The 19,754-nt window shown below is 28.9% G+C and overlaps 1 protein-coding gene across 1 annotated transcript; it reads right to left on the bottom strand.

Moving 5' to 3' along the window:
• Positions 1 to 1,192: 1,192 nt before the first annotated feature.
• LOC129919229 (uncharacterized) lies at positions 1,193 to 2,422 on the bottom strand. The gene has a single exon (XM_056000084.1). The coding sequence runs from the start codon at positions 2,420 to 2,422 to the stop codon at positions 1,193 to 1,195; it is 1,230 nt and encodes a 409-aa protein (XP_055856059.1).
• Between the last annotated feature and the right edge of the window lie 17,332 nt (positions 2,423 to 19,754).

The raw sequence follows: 19,754 nt of genomic DNA, 5'->3' as shown, positions 1-19,754 counted from the left end.
CCTATGCAATTTCGGTAAAATGCGCCAAAATGATTTGCATAAGACCTGTCATTCTTGTTATGAAAGCCAAAAAATAGCTTGCATTGACCCTTATGAAAGCTAAATTGTTACTTGGGCTGTGAGCTGAGCTGAAATGTGAGCTTTTTGCAACCCTGGCAACTTGCCACATGCAACTTACCACACGCAACTTGCCACATGCAACTTGCCACACGCAACTTGCCACATACAACTTGCCACATACAACTTGCCACATGCAACTTGCCACATGAAACATGTAACTTGCAACGTGTTGTGTGTTTTATGTTTGCCGTACTGCGGCGTACTGCATTTTTAAATACTAAAGTACTGCCTACTCTAAAGGTGAAACGACAGCCCTGCTACCCAGGGTGATCGCGTCATAATCCCTTTGACATTCTTGTCAAAAAGTAAATTTTCATACTCACCCTCCCATAAGAAGTATAACTTCAAAAATATTTTGGACAGAACGGCAACACCTACAATATTTAAAAATGCATTTTTAAAAAGCTAGAAGCTCATTCCTAACTGTTAAATTTAAATCTACGAAATTTAATGAAGAATTTTTTTTAAAAAAAGGTCAGAATTTTGAAAAAATGTTATTTTCTTTATTTGTTAAAACAAAATTTTAAATGACTTTTTTTTTTAACTTTTTCGTAAAAAATATGAATTTATTTTTGAAAATTTTTTGGCCATACAAATTATTAGTTGAATTCCGAAGAGGAAAATGTAGTATACATAATATACTACATTTTTACAGTTAAAAAAAAAAAAAAAAAATAAAAACAACTTCAATTTCATTGGATTTTTTTTTTGATAAAAACTGAATTTCTGTATTGAAATAAGTAATTGATTTTCTCTAAGACATTGACAAATAAGACCTTCAAACTTTCACTATTTAACCTTCAACAATTAGGGCTGTTGAATGAAGAAAAAAACAACTTTATATTTAAATGTTGAACTTTGAAAAAAAAAAAAATAAGTTAAATTTTTTTTCAAAAACTTCTGTTTAAAAAAGTTCTTCGAAAATTAAATACTTTTTGGTCAACTAAAAAAATGTGTTGTATAAAAAAAATCGTTAGTCCTTCACAGAACAAAACAAAATTTTTATTTTGTAGGTATATTTATTTATTTGTAAACACGTTAACACACATCAACAAAAATAAATTATTCTTGTCTAAATACGTTCCCGTTTTCTCAATTTAAAGACAAAAATTTCTCCAACAAATTTTAAAGTAGCGACCAAATACATAAATCCTATCAGTATCCAAATCCATTTTAAGTCTTCAACTCTTAGCGGATGAGGACTCTCATTGATAGTAAAGTTCAACTTTTTAACTCTTCCAATATCAAGTAATTCATTAAATGCTTTTTTCATCCAATAATCCATCAATCCAGCTGATTGTACTTGGAAAATATGTGAATTCAATATATTTCTATAGATTGAATTTTCATTTAAACCAAAACATGACATTATATTTCTAACAATAAACAATTCATCAGACCAACGAAACAGTTGTTGACTAAAAAAACTTTGTTGATTTTTATAAAATTCCCATTTGACTTGATTTAATGCATGACCATGCTTTGTGCTAAGACCATCTCTATATTTTAAAAATGTTTTATAATTGCTTTCAACATCAAATATATTTGAATACTTCTTCAAATCAGGTCGTAAATTTAATAAAAGATTGAAGTTTGTTTCATAAATGTAGATCTTTAAGCCAGATGATTGTAATTGATCGAAGGATCTGATTATATTTTCCGTTGGTGGTTCTGTCATGAAGGACTGAAGAAATGCATCGTATGAAGTAAATATCATGATTCCTAACAAAAAGATCAGTGAATAGATGATTTTTGTACTGCAAGAAGCGTTTTGTTCCTCCGATAATGATTCTCCAAGCATTCCCCGAAAACAATCAATGTTAAATAGGAAATCGAACAAATTGAAAGTTCGATGAGGTCCTGATTTGATCCTAACAGCTACTGACATTGAAATAGACAGCAAAATGAATATCAAAACTGTAAGAACGAACGCCTCCCAATGGAAAATAAAGGCAAATACTTTATAAATAGGTATTTTCGGTTCTATGGGAAGCATCAGACACCAATCATAATGGATAATCGGATACGAGTAAAAGATTGCTGGAATTGTTACGCGCAAAGCAAAACCACTCAATATCTCCACTGTTCCATTCACAACACGTGGATAGAAATCACGAACTGAAATTGATGTATCAATGTTTGAAGTATTCAATCGAGCATTGTGTTTTTTAACAAAAGAATTGAAAAATTGTCCAATAAAACCACCAATAACAGTGTCTCCGTTAGCATTTTTTGAGATGATCACTCCTGGTTCTGATCCAACGAACCAAATTGGCAATGTTACGCCATGAAGATTCTGCATCCGATTTGGAAAAATATCTGATTTCTGGTTCAAAATGAGTTTTTCAATTTTGAAATCTTCAAAAGGACTATAACTAAAGTATGCCGAAGAAGTCGAAAAATCTTGAAAAATCGCTATTACATTGATAATTCTGTTTTGCCAGCAGAAATCAAAAATACTTTTCAGCTCGAAATTGTTTCTTGAAGAAGTTTTGAGCACGAAAATCGTCTTGGAGAATCGAAGGTGTTGAAGATATTCCAAGAGTTGTTGTTTCAGTAATAAATCACTTGAATCAAATTGAACTATGTTGAGGAGGTTTTCATTATATTTTTCTTTCAAGTGAAACGTAGAATTCCCGGTTGACATCAGAATTATAGGAACACCAAGCACAATTGAAATATTTTGGATAAATTCATCATTCAAATAAATATCGGATAAAAGTTCTCGAGATGACCTCAGCAGAAAAACACTTTCAAATTGTTCCATTTTGTTCAGATTTTCAATAAAATTTATAAACTTTGAATTAAATGATGCTTTAGATTGGAAAATTTCCGAAGCAAAAAATGCAACGAAAAACATAAGATTTGTGTTTTTATAATACATCAGGCGGGCACAGTTAAAAAATCAGTTCCAAAGACTAAAATGAAAACAGCTAGATGAACGGTTGGAGTACCTACTCAAGAGTCAAGTATTACAATTTGCCTACGTCAATTTTTTTCTTTCTTTGGAAAACTTAGCGTAAACGTGTCGAGCATTAATTGAATTTTATTTTGTTCTGAATTACAGCTATTAAAACTAATGAAACTACTACTTTTAATTGAAACAGCAATAAATTCAATCTCATTTAGGTAATTTTTGTCTACATTGAACAGAATTGATTAAAATTCAAAGTAAAACTTTCTTGAAAACTAAAAATTTATTTTAAAAATGAACTCTAATCTGATATAATCTTATATACAAATTTGCTTACATTTTTCAATAATAAAAAGTTGGCATGCCATTTTAAAGAAATCACGGATTTTTTCGTTTTATGTGTAGGTAAATTCTACACATAAAACGAAAAAATCCGTTTTCAAAATTTTCTAAAATTTTAATATTACCTACCTTAACCTAAACGCTTTTGTATAAAAATTTTGGTTAAAATCGGGTTAATGTTGTACGAGATATTCAGAGACCAAAAACAGCATTCTATGGCAGGTACCGTTAATAACGTTACAAAAAATATTTTTTTTATTTCAAAAGTTGGCTCTTATGTGTTGTACTATGCACAAAAAATTAAATCAAAACTTTAGAGCCGTTTTTGATCGATGGAACACCATGGTTTTTCGGCGGGTTATGACCAGGCACCGTTGATTTTTCATAAAAAAAAAAAAAAAAAAAACATTTAGTCAATATAAAAATCGTCAGAACATAAAAATTGACTATAATATTAAAATAAAGTAAACATTTTGAAAAACACATTTTAATATTTGAAAAAAACATACCTACGTAATTTTTTTTTTTTATATAAACATTATTCTTCTATCAGATTAGAGTTCATTTTTTAAATTAATTTTTAGGTTTCAAGAAAATTTTACTTTGAATTTTAATCAATTCTGTTCAATGTAGAAAAAAATTACCTAAATGAGAATGAATTTACTGCTGTTTCAATTAAAAGTAGTAGTTTCATTAGTTTTAATAGCTGTAATTCAGAACAATATAAAATTCAATTAATGCTCGACACGTGGAAGCTAAATTTTCCAAAGAAAGAAAAAAATTGACGTAGGCAAATTGTAATACTTGACTCTTGAGTAGGTACTCCAACCGTTCATCTAGCTGTTTTCATTTTAGTCTTCGGACTGTGTCTTTTAGTCTTTTAACTGTGCCCGCCTGATGTATTATAAAAATACAAATCTTATGTTTTTTGTTGCATTTTTTGCTTCGGAAATTTTCCAAGCTAAAGCATCATTTAATTCAAAGTTTATAAATTTTATTGAAAATCTGAACAAAGTGGAACAATTTGAAAGTGTTTTTCTGCTGAGGTCATCTCGAGAACTTTTCTCCAATATTTATTTGAATGATGAATTTATCCAAAATATTTCAATTGTGCTTGGTGTTCCTATAATTCTGATGTCAACCGGGAATTCTACTTTTCACTTGAAAGAAAAATATAATGAAAACCTCCTCAACATTGTTCAATTTGATTCAAGTGATTTATTATTGAAACAACAACTCTTGCAATATATTTAACACCTTCGATTCTCCAGGACGGTTTTCGTGCTCAAAACTTCTTCAAGAAACAATTTCGAGCTGAAAAGTATTTTTGGTTTCTGCTGGCAAAACAGAATGATCAACGTAATAGCGATTTTTCAAGATTTTTCGACTTCTTCGGCTTGCTTTAGTTACAGTCCTTTTGAAGATTTAAAAATTGAAAAAATCATTTTGAACCAGAAATCAGATATTTTTCCAAATCGGATGCAGAATCTTCATGGCGCAACATTGCCAATTTGGTTCGTTGGATCAGAACCAGGAGTGATCATCTCAAGAAATGCTAACGGAGACACTGTTATTGGTGGTTTTATTGGACAATTTTTCAATTCTTTTGTTAAAAAACACAATGCTCAATTGAATACTTCAAACATTGATACATCAATTTCAGTTCGTGATTTTTATCCACGTGTTGTGAATGGAACAGTTGAGATATTGGGTGGTTTTGCTTTGCGCGTAACAATTCCAGCAATCTTTTACTCGTATCCGATTATCCATTATGATTGGTGTCTGATGCTTCCCATAGAACCGAAAATACCTATTTATAAAGTATTTGCCTATATTTTCCACTGGGAAGCTTTTGTACTTACAATCGTCGTATTTATTTTGCTGTCTATATTAATTGCAGTAGGTTCTAGCGTCAGATCAGGATCTTGTTTAACCTTCAACTTGTTTGATTTCCTCATTAATATTGATTGTTTTCGTGGAATTCTTGGAGAGTCATTTTTGGAAGCAAATAACGTTTCGCACAGTTCAAAAATCATCTATTCGCTGATTTTGTTGTTAGGAATTATGATAGTTACTTTATACGATGCATTTTTTTGATCTTTTATGATTGAATCTCCAACGGAAAAAATGATAAGAACATTCGATGAACTTCGATCATCTGGCTTAAAGATTTACATTTATAAAACAAATTTGAATTAATTGTTAAATTTAAGACCTGATTTAAACCACTTTTTAAATTTGTTTGAAATCGAAACTAGTTTTATAAAATATAGAGCTGATTTAAATACGAATCATGGTCATGCATTAAATAGTGCCAAGTGGGAGATCTATTAAAATCTGCAAATTTTTTTTAATCAACAATTGTTTCGTTGGTATGATGAATTGTTTTTTGTAAAAAATATGATGTCATGTTTTGGTTTAAATGAAAATTCAATCTACAGAAATGTGGTAAACAATCATATTTTCCAAATACAATCAGCTGGATTGATGGATTTTTGGATGGAAAAATCATTTAATGAATTGCTTGCTATTGGAAGAATTAAAAAGTTGAATTTTACTAAGGATGTGAACTTTCAACCGCTAAGAGTGGAGGACTTGAAATGGATTTTGGTAGTGATAGGATTGGCGTATTTGGTTGCTATTTTGATTTTTGTTGCAGAAATTTTGTGCAATTATATTGAAAAATTGAACAAATTTATAAAGTTAATATGAAAGAATTAGTTTTCTTGCTGTGTGTAGATGTGCAAGTAAATAAATGCATTTAAAATATTTATTTGAAATGTACAAGTAGCTTCTGAGTTTTATTTGTTCCGAACTGTTTTTTGTTTTGTAAAAAAAATTTGCGATTTTCTTTTTCAACTACACTTAACATTTTTATTGGAAAAGTTGAACACTTCGTAAGTCTTGGCACTGCCACAATTATTATTGAACAGCTGGATATGTTCGTGATGTACAATGGTACAGTACATAGCATACATTTTGGTTAAAAAAAACAGCATTTTTAATGTTTTTCAGCATTTGAGTAAGGTTATCGACTTCTAGTCCGTATTTTAGAGATGGCATTTGACATTTTCCAGATAACCAAAAATAATAATTGTCTGTGACTAAAGCAAAGTTGTGAAAAATCATTTTATTATTAATGCATTTTCTCTTCATTAATAAAAAAAAATATTTGCATTGAAAAAAAAAACAGATATTGCATATACAAAATTTTCTGCATAGCATTCAATGCAAAGTGTTTTTTAATATTCGTCAAATTTCATACAACTTTGAATATTTGACCATACATTAGGTTCAATGTTTTAGTTGAAATACCTAATATATGGTCAAATAGTCAAAATTATAAGAAATTCAACGAGTATTAAAAAAAATATTTAATGCACACATTTTGCATTTTTTTTCAATGCAGAATTTTTTTTTCAATGCAGAAAACCGTTTATTTGCATTATATTTTTTTTTTTTAATTTTATTTGCAATCAAAATTTTATTTTCAATGCAAATTTTTTTCATTTGCAATAATTTTTTTTCTAAGTCAAAATATTTGTAGTTGCAATAAATATTTTTTTCAATGCAAATATTTTTTAGTTGCAATTAATATTTTTTTTAATGTCAAATGCATTTTTTTTAATGGATATTTTTTTTTTAGTTTTTTTTTTTTCAATGCAGAAAATCTTTTATTTGCAATAAATTTTTTTTAAATTTTATTTGCAATACAAATTTTATTTTCAATGCAAATTTTTTTTTAAGCAAAATATATTTTTTCAATGCAAATATTTTTCACTTGCAATAAATATTTTTTTTTTTTTAATTACAAATGCATTTTTTTTAATTGATATTTTTACAGCCCTGGACTAAATTAAGTAAGCAGTTCAAACAAAATATGGAATTTGAAGCACTTTTTCTGAAAGAATTTATGAATTAAGGGGGGAAATCCCTCTGGACGACACCTTTTTCAATATTTTTTTATGAAAAACTGAAAGCACTTATTGAAATTTGGAAAAAGACAAGATATTACTGACATTATTAAGTATTGAAAAAATTTTTTTTGAAATGAAAAAATAACAAAATGGCGGCTCTGGAGCCTTTCAAAGTTGACGCCTCTAGTTTACGCCGTGCAATACACAGGTCCAGGAAATCATCTTAAATCAAAAAGGAAATTTTTTTCCGTTAGATGATATTAGTACGCATTGCATGAACCTAAATTTATTTTTTTTAAATGAAAAATAAAAATTAGAAATCAAAAAACGAAAAAAACCATGTTTTTTTTTACAAAGAAGTAGTTAAAAAAAAATATTTACTGTACAAATTTTATTCAACTTTTAGGTTCATGTTGTGGCCAATAAGTTAAGTTCAAATTTCAAGTCGATAGCTTCATTAGTTTTTGAGTTACATTGCACGGCGCGGAAAAAAACTAGTTTCGAAAAAAATGCGTTTAAAGTTTTTGGATACTCTTTATCTTTATTACTGCCGAACTACGTTAAATATGAATCACTTCTTGCCCAACTTTAAACCAGTCATCCTTAATAACAACTCTTAAATCATTCCTTGTATTAACAAGTTAATTTTTTGAAAAATTCAAATTTTGTTTTTTTTTTTTGCATTTTTTGAATGTACAGTACCTAAACATATTTAAAGAAATTTTTCCGAAAATTTCAGATTGATTCAGCAAACAGTTTCGGAGAAACTAGCGTGTTGGTAAACTTAGTTTAAAAGGTTTCCAAAACTTTATACGCGTTTTTATCAAAATAAAGTTTGTGAGGAAAATTTCTGCGAAACGTTGGGACCAATTGGCTCAACATTTTCGGCAAGCTTTTATGTAAATCCTTTTCATAAGTCTATATCTATTTTCATTTCTTGAGAGTAAGATTTTTATTTTCATAAAACACATGATTGATTTTGAATTTTGAGAAAAATACATTAATGATTTATGATATTTGAAGAGGTAAAAAGTTCTAAGAGTTTTGTGAAAAGATTTTTAGAATAGGATATCTTACCTACACATGCACATTTATGTTGGTCTTTAACTTTAAGTTAACTTTTTTTTACCTATAGTATGAGGCTTCAGCTGAGGGATTTGTCTTTTTTGATTATGAATGTATTCAATTGAAAAATTAAAGTGAGTGTTTCGTTTATAGCCCAGGGAAATTAGTAAATTAAATCGCATTTTTCGCGGGACAAAATTTTTTTCATGGAATGTGTTCGGGTGGTTGTCCTTATCATAAAAGTCAATTTGTTGGGATAATTGGAGGTTGGGAACAGCCGCCATCTTGGAAAAGAGATTGGTATCGTTTTTATTGAATAGCTCCATTGTTATTCATTTTAACAAAAACTGACAAAGGTAAGACTTATTAACAATAAAATTATCTAAAAACTCAGATACAAAACAATTCCGTGAGTTGATTAAATAAAATTTTATAGTTGGTCAAAGTGCGTGTTTGTATCGCAAGGTTGGGGCAAAATGACATTTTTTCATATATCTGACGAACTTTTGATTTGTTTGGATAATTCTGCAAAAATGAATTATAGTATTTATAATTATCTATAAAATGAGACCACAATCGTTATTGTGACCATCATATTTTAGAAGTAATCTAACTCCGAAACTCTCCATGTACTAGTCAAAAGTGAGAAAAAAGCTAGTTTTTTGCTAGTAGGCCGAGCAAATTTTGGGAGTAGAGGTAGGTACAACCAAAATATAAGTACGCAGTTTTGCAGCCATACGCGTCTTAATATCGATTTCAAATGTCTGACAACTCTAATTTTGTGCTTTATACGGTTTTCGGGGGGTTAAATAACTTAACTTTTCCACTTAATGTGAATGGGCTAAATTTATACTTTTTGAAATTATAAATATACAAGCTGGTGCTTTATTATTTTTTCTAAATCTAGACACCCCAATCTTGAGGATGTGACCAATAGAACTCAAGATATAAGCCGTTGATGCGATTATGGTTTTAGAGGCTTTTTTGTTTAGATTTTGTTTGTTTATTTGAATTGAAAAGCGTGATATGGTTAGTTAAAAAAGAGTGTGTGTACACATGTACAGGCGACTGAAGTTATACTTCTCATTCAGTATATGTAAATGAATTTCATTTGATATTTTTAATTTCTATTATTAAATTAATTAATCCACACTTCGCTTTTTTACATTTTTATCAAGTGAACAATAAATTAATTCTTTCATCCTCCTTGCGTCCATGTAGTTTTCAATTTATTCTGTGAAATTTACTCATGTTGTGCGGTTCAGAACGTACGGTATATGCTTAACGAAAGTAAATGAATTGCGCATAAAATGTGCGATATTGTAATTTTATGAGAATTGTGTGTGCTTCAGAACTAGCTAGTAGTAGCAATATGGAACTTGCAGGGTTGCTACAAAGCTCAAAAGTGAGCTGAGCTCAGCTCACAGCTCAGCTCAAATTTTGAGCTAGCTCACTTTTGAGCTACGTACCATAGCTCAGCTCATTTGAGCTGAGCTGAAAGTGAGCTGAGCTGATGGTTGAGCTGAGCTGTTGGGTGAGCTAAGTTAAAGTGAGCTGAGCTGTGATGGGTGAGAGGATACATTGATTTTTATTTGGAAAGTATAATGAAATATGAAGATATTTTAAACTTTTATAAAACACCATAGCTTAAGATGTTTGGTTCTAGTTATTAATGGAATTATTTTAACACATGGATATTTTTATAAATAAAACAGATAATTTTTCGTGATCTTTTCTCTTGGTTTTTTTTTATTAGTAAATATATTTCATTTTTTATCATAAAAAAAATTCCGGTACAATCCGGTTTTTCGACTTTTTTCAAAATTCCGAGAAAATAGCGTTTGAAAGTTGGGGTAAATTTTTTTTTCGAAAAATCCCCGAATCTTTGAACGCTTCTGGAAGCTAAACCGCTTGAGAACAATTTTTAGGAGTGATGCCAAATGATAGCTTGTGTCATGGGCCTACGCTTTGCACATTGTCAGATTTTAAAAAAATCGCCTTCCATGTTAAACCGCCACATCATGTCTATTTTTTCAGAATCGTGCCTATTTTTTTTTTTTTACTTTTAAGTTCTATCGGTTTGAGAACGCGTGAACCATGAGAGTTGTACCCCGCTACCTTTTGGCATCAAAATTTTTTTTTTATTTTCTTCAAAATTCCGAGACATAGGCGTTAGAAGTTGGGGCGCTCACTTTCAGCTCAGCTCAAATGAGCTAAGCTATGGTACCTAGCTCAAATTTTAGCTGAGCTGAGCTGAAATGTGAGCTTTTTGCAACCCTGGCAACTTGCCACATGGAAATTACCACATGCAACTTGCCACACGCAACTTGCCACATACAACTTGCCACATGCAACTTGCCACATGAAACATGTAACTTGCAACGTGTTGTGTGTTTTATGTTTGCCGTACTGTGGCGTACTGCATTTTTAAATACTAAAGTACTGCCTACTCTAAAGGTGAAACGACAGCCCTGCTACCCAGGGTGATCGCGTCATAATCCCTTTGACATTCTTGTCAAAAAGTAAATTTTCATACCCACCCTCCCATAAGAAGTATAACTTCAAAAAGCTTATATCGTGAGTTCTATTAATCCGATCGCAGAGATTGAGGTGTCCAGATTTAGGAAAAATGATAGAGCATCAGCTTTTATATTTATAATTGGAAATAGTATAAATTTAGCCCATTCACATTAAGTGGAAAAGTTAAGTTATTTAACCCCCCGAAAACCGTATAAAGCACAAAATTAGAGTTGTCAGACATTTGAAATCGATATTAAGACGCGTATGGCTGCAAAACTGCGTACTTATATTTTGGTTGTACCTCTACTCCCAAAATTTGCTCGGCCTACTAGCAAAAAACTAGCTTTTTTCTCACTTTTGACTAGTACATGGAGAGTTTCGGAGTTAGATTACTTCTAAAATATGATGGTCACAATAACGATTGTGGTCTCATTTTATAGATAATTATAAATACTATAATTCATTTTTGCAGAATTATCCAAACAAATCAAAAGTTCGTCAGATATATGAAAAAATGTCATTTTGCCCCAACCTTGCGATACAAACACGCACTTTGACCAACTATAAAATTTTATTTAATCAACTCACGGAATTGTTTTGTATCTGAGTTTTTAGATAATTTTATTGTTAATAAGTCTTACCTTTGTCAGTTTTTGTTAAAATGAATAACAATGGAGCTATTCAATAAAAACGATACCAATCTCTTTTCCAAGATGGCGGCTGTTCCCAACCTCCAATTATCCCAACAAATTGACTTTTATGATAAGGACAACCACCCGAACACATTCCATGAAAAAAATTTTGTCCCGCGAAAAATGCGATTTCATGCCCATATTTTGACTAATTTCCCTGAGCTATTATTACATTTTATTGTATTTTAAATAAGATTTGTTTTTGTTTTTTTTTTTTTGTTGAAAAAGAACACAAAAAGTCAAACACTTTAAAACATTTTATTATTGAAAGTTACCTAAAAAAAATGTTTATATTTTCATTGCATGGAAATAAACACAATTTTTCAGTTTGATTTTTTTTTTCATACACTTTTCCCCTTCTAACAAAAAAAATGTAACAATTTTAGAGAAAGAAGAAAAAAAACAAGAGTTTAATGCCTATTTCATCAGAAACTTTCAGAAAAAAAATGACATTTTAGTTAGAAGCGAATTCCATCAATGACTGTGCTGTCAAAATAAACTGATAAAGGGTAATTGGGAATTTCTCTTTTTTTCACAAAAAAATAGAAATCTATTGTGCTTCATTGGTTTTTATTAGTAAATGGAAAATGGCAATATACCACCTCTTTTTTTAACAAAAAAAACACAGAGTAGATTAAAAAGCTTTTAAGGACATTTTTTTACACGATTTCAGCTAAAAGTGTAGTTGAGAATATTTTTAATTTATTAAAATTCGATTTGAATTTTTCTAACTCTTTTCCATACTCCTCTTATTTTGGCGAATTTTTGCTATGAAAAAAAAAAAAAAAATGCTGGGCAACATCAGATTTGTTTTCAGCATCCACTACAACTAGAGCAAAACTATTTAGAACACAACTTTCTACTTCAAATTTTAATATGTGATTGGTTTTTTTTATTTGTTCATCAATTATAATAGATTTCAAATCATCAATCAACTTCAACTACATCACCATAATTATATCTTTTGCAAAAGCACCATGATAATATCTTTTCCATTATTGCCAGTTTCCACTTCAATGCAGACCGAGGTTCAATCAATCAATCACTATAAACTATTGTAGATTTACTAAATCAAACCATCGAAGTGATAACTTCGCATTGAAAATTTAATACCCCGAGTATATTTCTTTATTCATTTTGCAATTAATTGATAAATGTAATTAAATAGCATAAAACAATGCTATGTTTTCAGAAAAATAGACATGGAGTCAAACTTTGCAAAATTTAAAACCCCATTAAATCAAAACTATAAGCATCTAAAATTTATAAAAGACACATTTTTGTACTCTACAGAGACCTCTAAAGTTGCAGAGTTCAAAAACCTCTAAAAAAAAAAAACAAAACTACGCATCCAAAACTTATAAAAAAATACATATTTGTGCTGTCTGAGTTGATGTCCTTTGAAAAGGATACAAATCTAGGTAAAAATTCACAATTTTTGTTGTTGTTTATATTTCGTTATCAAAAAATTCTGCAGTGAAATCCCTAAAAAAAGGTCAACCAATCATTTTTATTTATTCACCTGAAAAGTGCTATCATGAACCAGCATATCTGTTTTGAAATGAAATGACACACACAAAAAAAATATCAAAAGCCCGCAATCGTCGTTGAAAACAAAAATTGCAACTCATTCATGATTTGCACTGAACTGACAGAACTTTGAAATTGTGGCATACCTATCTTTTATTTCTGTTTTTCCAAATAAAAACATGCAGAAAAACGGGAGAATATATTGATTTTATTCTTAACAATTATGACAGGATAGTGATGGTGAAATGTGAATCTTTTGTAAAATTTTGTATCTGTTATATTTCGATGAGCCAATTAGAGCATTATGGATAGATACTTTTCAGAGACTTTTATTCCTCTTAAAATAAATTCTGATATGATTTAAAAAGGAAAACATTCAACGCAAATTATAAATTACACTGGGTTTATTATGATTTGTTCAATGAAAATTTTGTCACAAAACCAGCAGACAATCAAGACGCTTTGAATGATACCTCACTTGTGAAATTATTGTAAGAAATTGAAAAGTTATGAAGGAACATATGAACATTCATTTTCACATGCATACCTTTTTGTCCAAACCATGATTCCTTGGGTCCTCATGGTCTGGAGGATAGTCGGGTACAAAAAAAAAATAGAAGTAAACCATGGCAACGAAAACAATCAACGATTTAATGGAAAAATGTACGCGAAGCTACGTAGATTTTTTTTTGCCTTCAAAAATCCGCAGAAAGACTGGATACAGTTTTCCAGTAAAAAAAAAAAAAAAAAAATGTGAAAAAAATGTGCAAAGAGCCAGGACTGCGTGTCGTCAGCAGCAATAGATTTTTACAGATTGTTGGTTTTTTTTATTTAACTTTTCGATTCAAATCCAGACTTGTAATGCCACAAAAGGATTCCCATTCACCAACAGACTGTTTTGATTGCAAGTAATTCTCTCAAAATCCCCCAAATCAATGCTAGCAGCACTTTACTTTTTACCTAAGCTGAATGAGAATACGACTGGTGGGTTGTATTTTTTTTTTAGATGGATATTTTTTTAGAAGGATATTGTTGTGCCATGACCAGAGTTTTTTGTCACTGATTTGAATGTCTTCTTTATTTTTAAATAAAAATTGATTTTTCAAGTACAGTTAACCTTGAAGAAGTTTACTTTAAAATATTAAGGTATAATTAAATCCTTCATATGATTCTTGTTTTTGTTTGTGGTCAGATTCCATTTATTTTTTAGGACAACCACAAAACCATGAGAATGTGACCAGGCAAAAAATATTTCCTTCAAAACAAACTTGTTCAAACTGACCTGAAACCCAATCGTTTACCACCAGCACCAACAAGTCGGGTAGGCAGGTTAAAATAACTTTTTTATTTAACCCTTTTTATTTTTGTTGTGTATGGTTTTAGGTCTACATGACTTGGATATGTTAATTTAATATATGCATAATAGTTGGATCTTTTTTAAGGAATATTTTAAAATATTGGGAATATTCTTAAAAAAAACAAAAGTTTTTAAGCTTTGGTTGCGATTTGTTCAAATAGTTTGAAAACAACAACAAAAACAGTGAAAAATTAAAAACCAAAAATAATACGTATACGCCATAGTGTACCCTTTGAAAGCTGAACATAAAAAAAAAAAAACAGAAAGTTAAAAGATTCGTTGTATAGTCGCTGACTTAGATTTTATGGTTAAGTAATGATTTTGATTTAAAAAAAATAATTGAACTGTGGCATATAGGTCCTACTTTTAATATTTCAAAAATATTTTTTGGACCGTTATTAAAGGACCGATTTAAATGAAAATATTTGGGAAAAAATGTTTTAGTAGCCTTAGTTTAGTTAGTTTATTAGTTATTTAAAACAAAAAATACATATTTCAATTTTTATTTTGAAAAATCTAGTTTTTAAAAACGGATCAATGAATTTACATGAAATTTTGATTGAATATGTGAAAAAAATAATGTCTTGAAAATAGCATACCATTTTTTTTTTTTTTTTTTTTGAAAATTTTTGTAAACCTACAAAAAACTTTTTTTTTTTGAACGGCTTCAAAAATGTTCATAAAAAAAAAATCCAAACATTTATTTTTACATAAGAAATTGAACTGCATATTTTGATTTGAGTATAAAAACCGTTAAAAAATGGGTTTTTGTAATTTTAAAATCGACTTTTACTACTTTTTTTTACGTTTCTTATAAAATTCATGATAAAATTAAATTAAAATTATTCTTTCGTGTACTGTATTTTGTTTTGTAATTCTATTTTTTTTGCATATTAAATGAATATGAGAGTGTGCTACTTATTTTATTGAGCTTACGACAAAAAAAGTAAATTCTAACCACAATTATTTTTATGTCAACTCTGTGATCCTTGTGATGTGTGATTACCTCACTAATTCATAGTAATTATAAAATGACAGGTAAATGCATTAACCATACATAATTATTTTGTTGATATTAATCATTTAGCAAACCGAAAGTATTTATAGAAACTAAAATGGTCAAAACTGAGGGTGACTAATGACAGACCAAGCTGTTCACCGCACCTTTTTGGTTTCGGTTAGGTCCTAATGACTTTCTGTTGGAATTATTATTCGTGTGGTAAATGGTGAAAGATTAATCGATTTAATAGGTGCTTTTACTGCTGAGAGGGTGTGGCATTTAACATAGAGTTGAAATTTTGTATTTTAATATGGCGTTTCTGACCATAATTTACGAATATTAGCTTTTAAAATATTTTACCTTCACCCAATTTAATTCGCCCATTTTAATCATGCTTAAGTAGTGGTCCTTAAAGAATTTGAAGGATATAAGGTTTAAGATTTATTACCACTTGAAAAAATATGCAGATCATATTCATAATTCATCTGAATGAATTCAAACTTAACAAAAGGACCTAAACTTGCTAATCACTTGAAAAAAAAAGCTGGGAAAATATAGCCAGAGTGAAACTTTCTCAATTATAAATTCTAATTTTTAACATTCACCACCGAGACCGACTTTCTGACACACACAAAAGAAAAGTATTATCGTCCTTTCAAACTTTGAGATTATAATATGCACTATTTTCTAGCTAAAGTCCATTCTTTTTTACACATTTTTTTTTTTTTTTTTTTACGCGTTTGGGTTTTTGTCTTTTGTAGCTAGGATTAAAAAGTTTTCATCAAAAAATAAAATAGATGAAAAAGTAGAAATTTTTTACATCTTGCTGCTCGACGAAAAAGAAGAAAAGATATTGTAAACTTTAGTCATTTTCAGATTTTCTCATTTTAGTCGTGTCTACAAAAAAAAAAAAAAAATAAGTTATGTTAAAAAGAATGAATCATCATTACAAAAAGGATTATTATGTTATCCAAATCTTGAATCCATGCTGAATATAAAAAAATAACCTTGCCAAGAAATTGTTTGTAGATAAGTCTTAAACTTAACACATATACAGAATTAATTAAAACTTAAAATGTTATTCTCGGAATAACAATTAAAAAATAATCTAGGTTGAGTAAATGTTGACTTCTTTTTAATAAATTGTGAACTTTGTTGAACGAAGATACTTTCAACGAAAAATCAAATGCAAGACTGCGTCGCACTTTTGTTATTCATTTTATAAGAAATGTAAAAAAAAGATTAAAAAGTGTTATTAAAATTACGAAAACATCATTTTGAATGATTAAGAAATGTATATCAAAAAGTATTTTTAGAGTTCTTTTTCGAAAATTGTGGAACAGATTCAAAATTTAAATTTGAAAAAATGTTGTATTCTTTTCTGAAAAAAATATTATTCCACACATAAAAACAAAATTAAAAAAAAATTATCAACCCGTTTTCAAAAAATTGGTTTTTCAAAAAAAAAAAAAAACGTTTTCATTTGCAAGTTTAGGGTTCGAATTTCAACGAAATTTCGTACAAAAGCCCATTAAGTAAAGATAATATTAAAATCTAAGAAAATTTTAAAAAAACACATTTTTGGATTTTTAAAAAATATTTAAAAATTTTTGTTTGAAAAATCTAGTTAGTGAAAAATTTCGAAATTTTGTTTTTATGTGTAAATTATTTATTTCTTCAAAATTTTTTTTTTGAAAAATTTTAGAAAATTTATATACATAATAATTATTAAAAAAAAACGGCTCTAACGATATTCGAAAATTGTTTTTTAAAAATTCGTTTTTATACAAGGAATAAAATGTCATACTTGGTTTTTTTGTAAAAGATCATTTAAAACGGTGTTTAACTAATTATAAAAACAGATTTAATTTTTTTATTATGAAATTTCTTGAAAATTATCAAATTTTAAATTTTCCTGAATAATTTTCTTGAATAAAAATACAGTTACTTTTAGCATCAGAGAAAGTACATGCGACACCAGTCGTGCATTTTATTTCAATCCAAAACTGAATTTTTAAAATTTTTAGACATTTTAATATTACGGTTACTCAGATGCTTCTATAAAACATTTTTCAATAATGATCAGCTAAACGACTAGTTTATGAGAAAATCGAAAAAAAAAACGGTTCTATGCATTTACCGTTGATAACGGTTCAAAAATTTGTGTTTTGTTTCAAAAGCTGATTTTTTTTCCACAATACACGTTTTTGAGAAAAATAACCTTTTCTATTCAAATCATATGACATTTACCGTTAATTTTGGTTCCGAAAAAAACTCGGGGCTATTAAGGTATATTATTTTGTTATTTGTTCCGTTTTTGTCTCGCATTTGCACATTCTCCAGTTTTTGTTTAATTAACATTCTTTTATGTGGACAGAAACTAAAAGACTGTGGATGTATATCATTTGTGTATCATTTATCAAAATTTCAGATTGTATATTCCAGGTTATATACACAAAACAAAAAAATCTTGTCCTACCCAAAATGCAAGGTTAATATAACATTTCAATGGACTGTTTTTCCAACGTTGCTATTTTTAGAAATTAATTCATTCCTTTTTAAAGAATTTTTTTTATAGTTTTCTACCCTCTTAAAATAAATACGTTCTGTCGGAAGCAGTCTCCCTTAAAATGCAGGATATGTAGTACTATGATTTTTTTGTTTTGTTTATTTTTAACCACCCTAAATTTTCATTCAGCCTGCAATATGAGTTTGCAGACTAGACGCAATCTGCTTAAAATAAAACAAAATGTTATACCGCTCAGCGTTACCGTTAAGCGACTTTAGTCGCTATTAGCGACCTTTTTGAAGCCTTAGCGACCAAGCGACGACTTCTTATTTAAAGCGACTTTTTCACTAATTTCATAATAGCGACTTTTTTTTTTCTTTCTAAAAATTGTATTTCTTTTTTAATTTTGAACATTTAGAGCTTCAAATTTGTGTTTCTTTTTTCGTTCTGAGTTTTTTATTTTTATTCAACCCTTTTGGACCCAGCGTTACTCTCATGTAACATATTTTTAAAAATTCGTAAAAAATATTCCATTAAATATTTTTTTTAGGTTTCGATGGCTTAATTGAAAGATAATAATGCCTATTTATTTATTTAATATGTTAAATGGTTACATTAGAAATAAACTTAAATACTAACAATGGAATTATTAAACTACTGGATTATTACAAAAATTTAGTCAAATATCATACCTTTAATTTTTGTTAATCGAAAAAGGGACTGATATTCACATTTTTTTCTTTTTTTTGCAAACATTTTTTTATATATGGTCATAGTTTTGAAAAAAGATATAGAAAATGTTAATGCAATGAAAAAAAAATGTTAATTTTCAATGAAAAAATTTAGTGAGCACAGCATTTTGAAGGCAATTTAATCTTCTTTTTTTCTTTGGAGCAATGTTTATGTCTATCTCAACCCAAAAAAAATGTATAACTAAAAAAACAAAAAAACTCAAAAATTCGATTTTTTTGATATTTTTTTTATGATTGTTTCGACTACTGTGGTATGGAATTTTTTTCAATTTTCAATTTTTTCAATTTTTAAAAAACATTATTCCAATAGGAAATTTAATTCTCTATAAAAAATTTTATATGCAATATATCAAAATTTTGCTTGGTTTACGAGGTATATTGAAAAAACCAAAAAGGGGGCTTTTGCACCCCTATCTTCAGTTTCCACCCTCTCATTTAATAGCACTCCGCAATTTTATCTTCTTTTATAACTACGGTGACCATCCATCCCGGTTTACCCGGGACTGTCCCGTATTTCTACAGCTTGTCCCGGGTTTTTATTTAAGAAACCCGGGACGTATAAGTGTCCCGTATTTTGTAATTTGTCCCGTGATTGTCCCGTATTTGCACATGCTCTGATTTTTGTATTCAATATTTTAAAAACTTTGTACGGAAAACAAGAACAAGAAAACAGTGGTTGGAAATTAACATTTATCTAATTTTTCGGATAAAGCATTAAGCCTAGTACGCTGCTGAAGCAAAACGAAAATTTTTCTAAGTCTCCTAAGTCAAAAAACTTTTGCTGCAAGAAAAATTGCTAGGACAAATAAATGGATAAGAATTTCGTTGCCTAAGCTCCTCCGTATTGTGAAACGAAAAGCAAAATTTTGTTAATGATTTCGTTGTGTTGGTTTTGTATGAAAATTTTCGTTTCGCCTCTAGACTAGGCTATAGTTTTTTTAAATGTTCGTCAATTATTTAGTTCTAGTTTCTGTTTGTCTGGTTGCTACACCAGCTCTCCCGATTTTGATTAAATATTGATTTTTTAGAAGTTATT

The sequence above is a fragment of the Episyrphus balteatus genome, chromosome 4, assembly GCF_945859705.1.
Source record: "Episyrphus balteatus chromosome 4, idEpiBalt1.1, whole genome shotgun sequence".
NCBI classification, from domain to species: domain Eukaryota; kingdom Metazoa; phylum Arthropoda; class Insecta; order Diptera; family Syrphidae; genus Episyrphus; species Episyrphus balteatus.
This window is presented reverse-complemented; position numbering and strand designations above follow the sequence as displayed.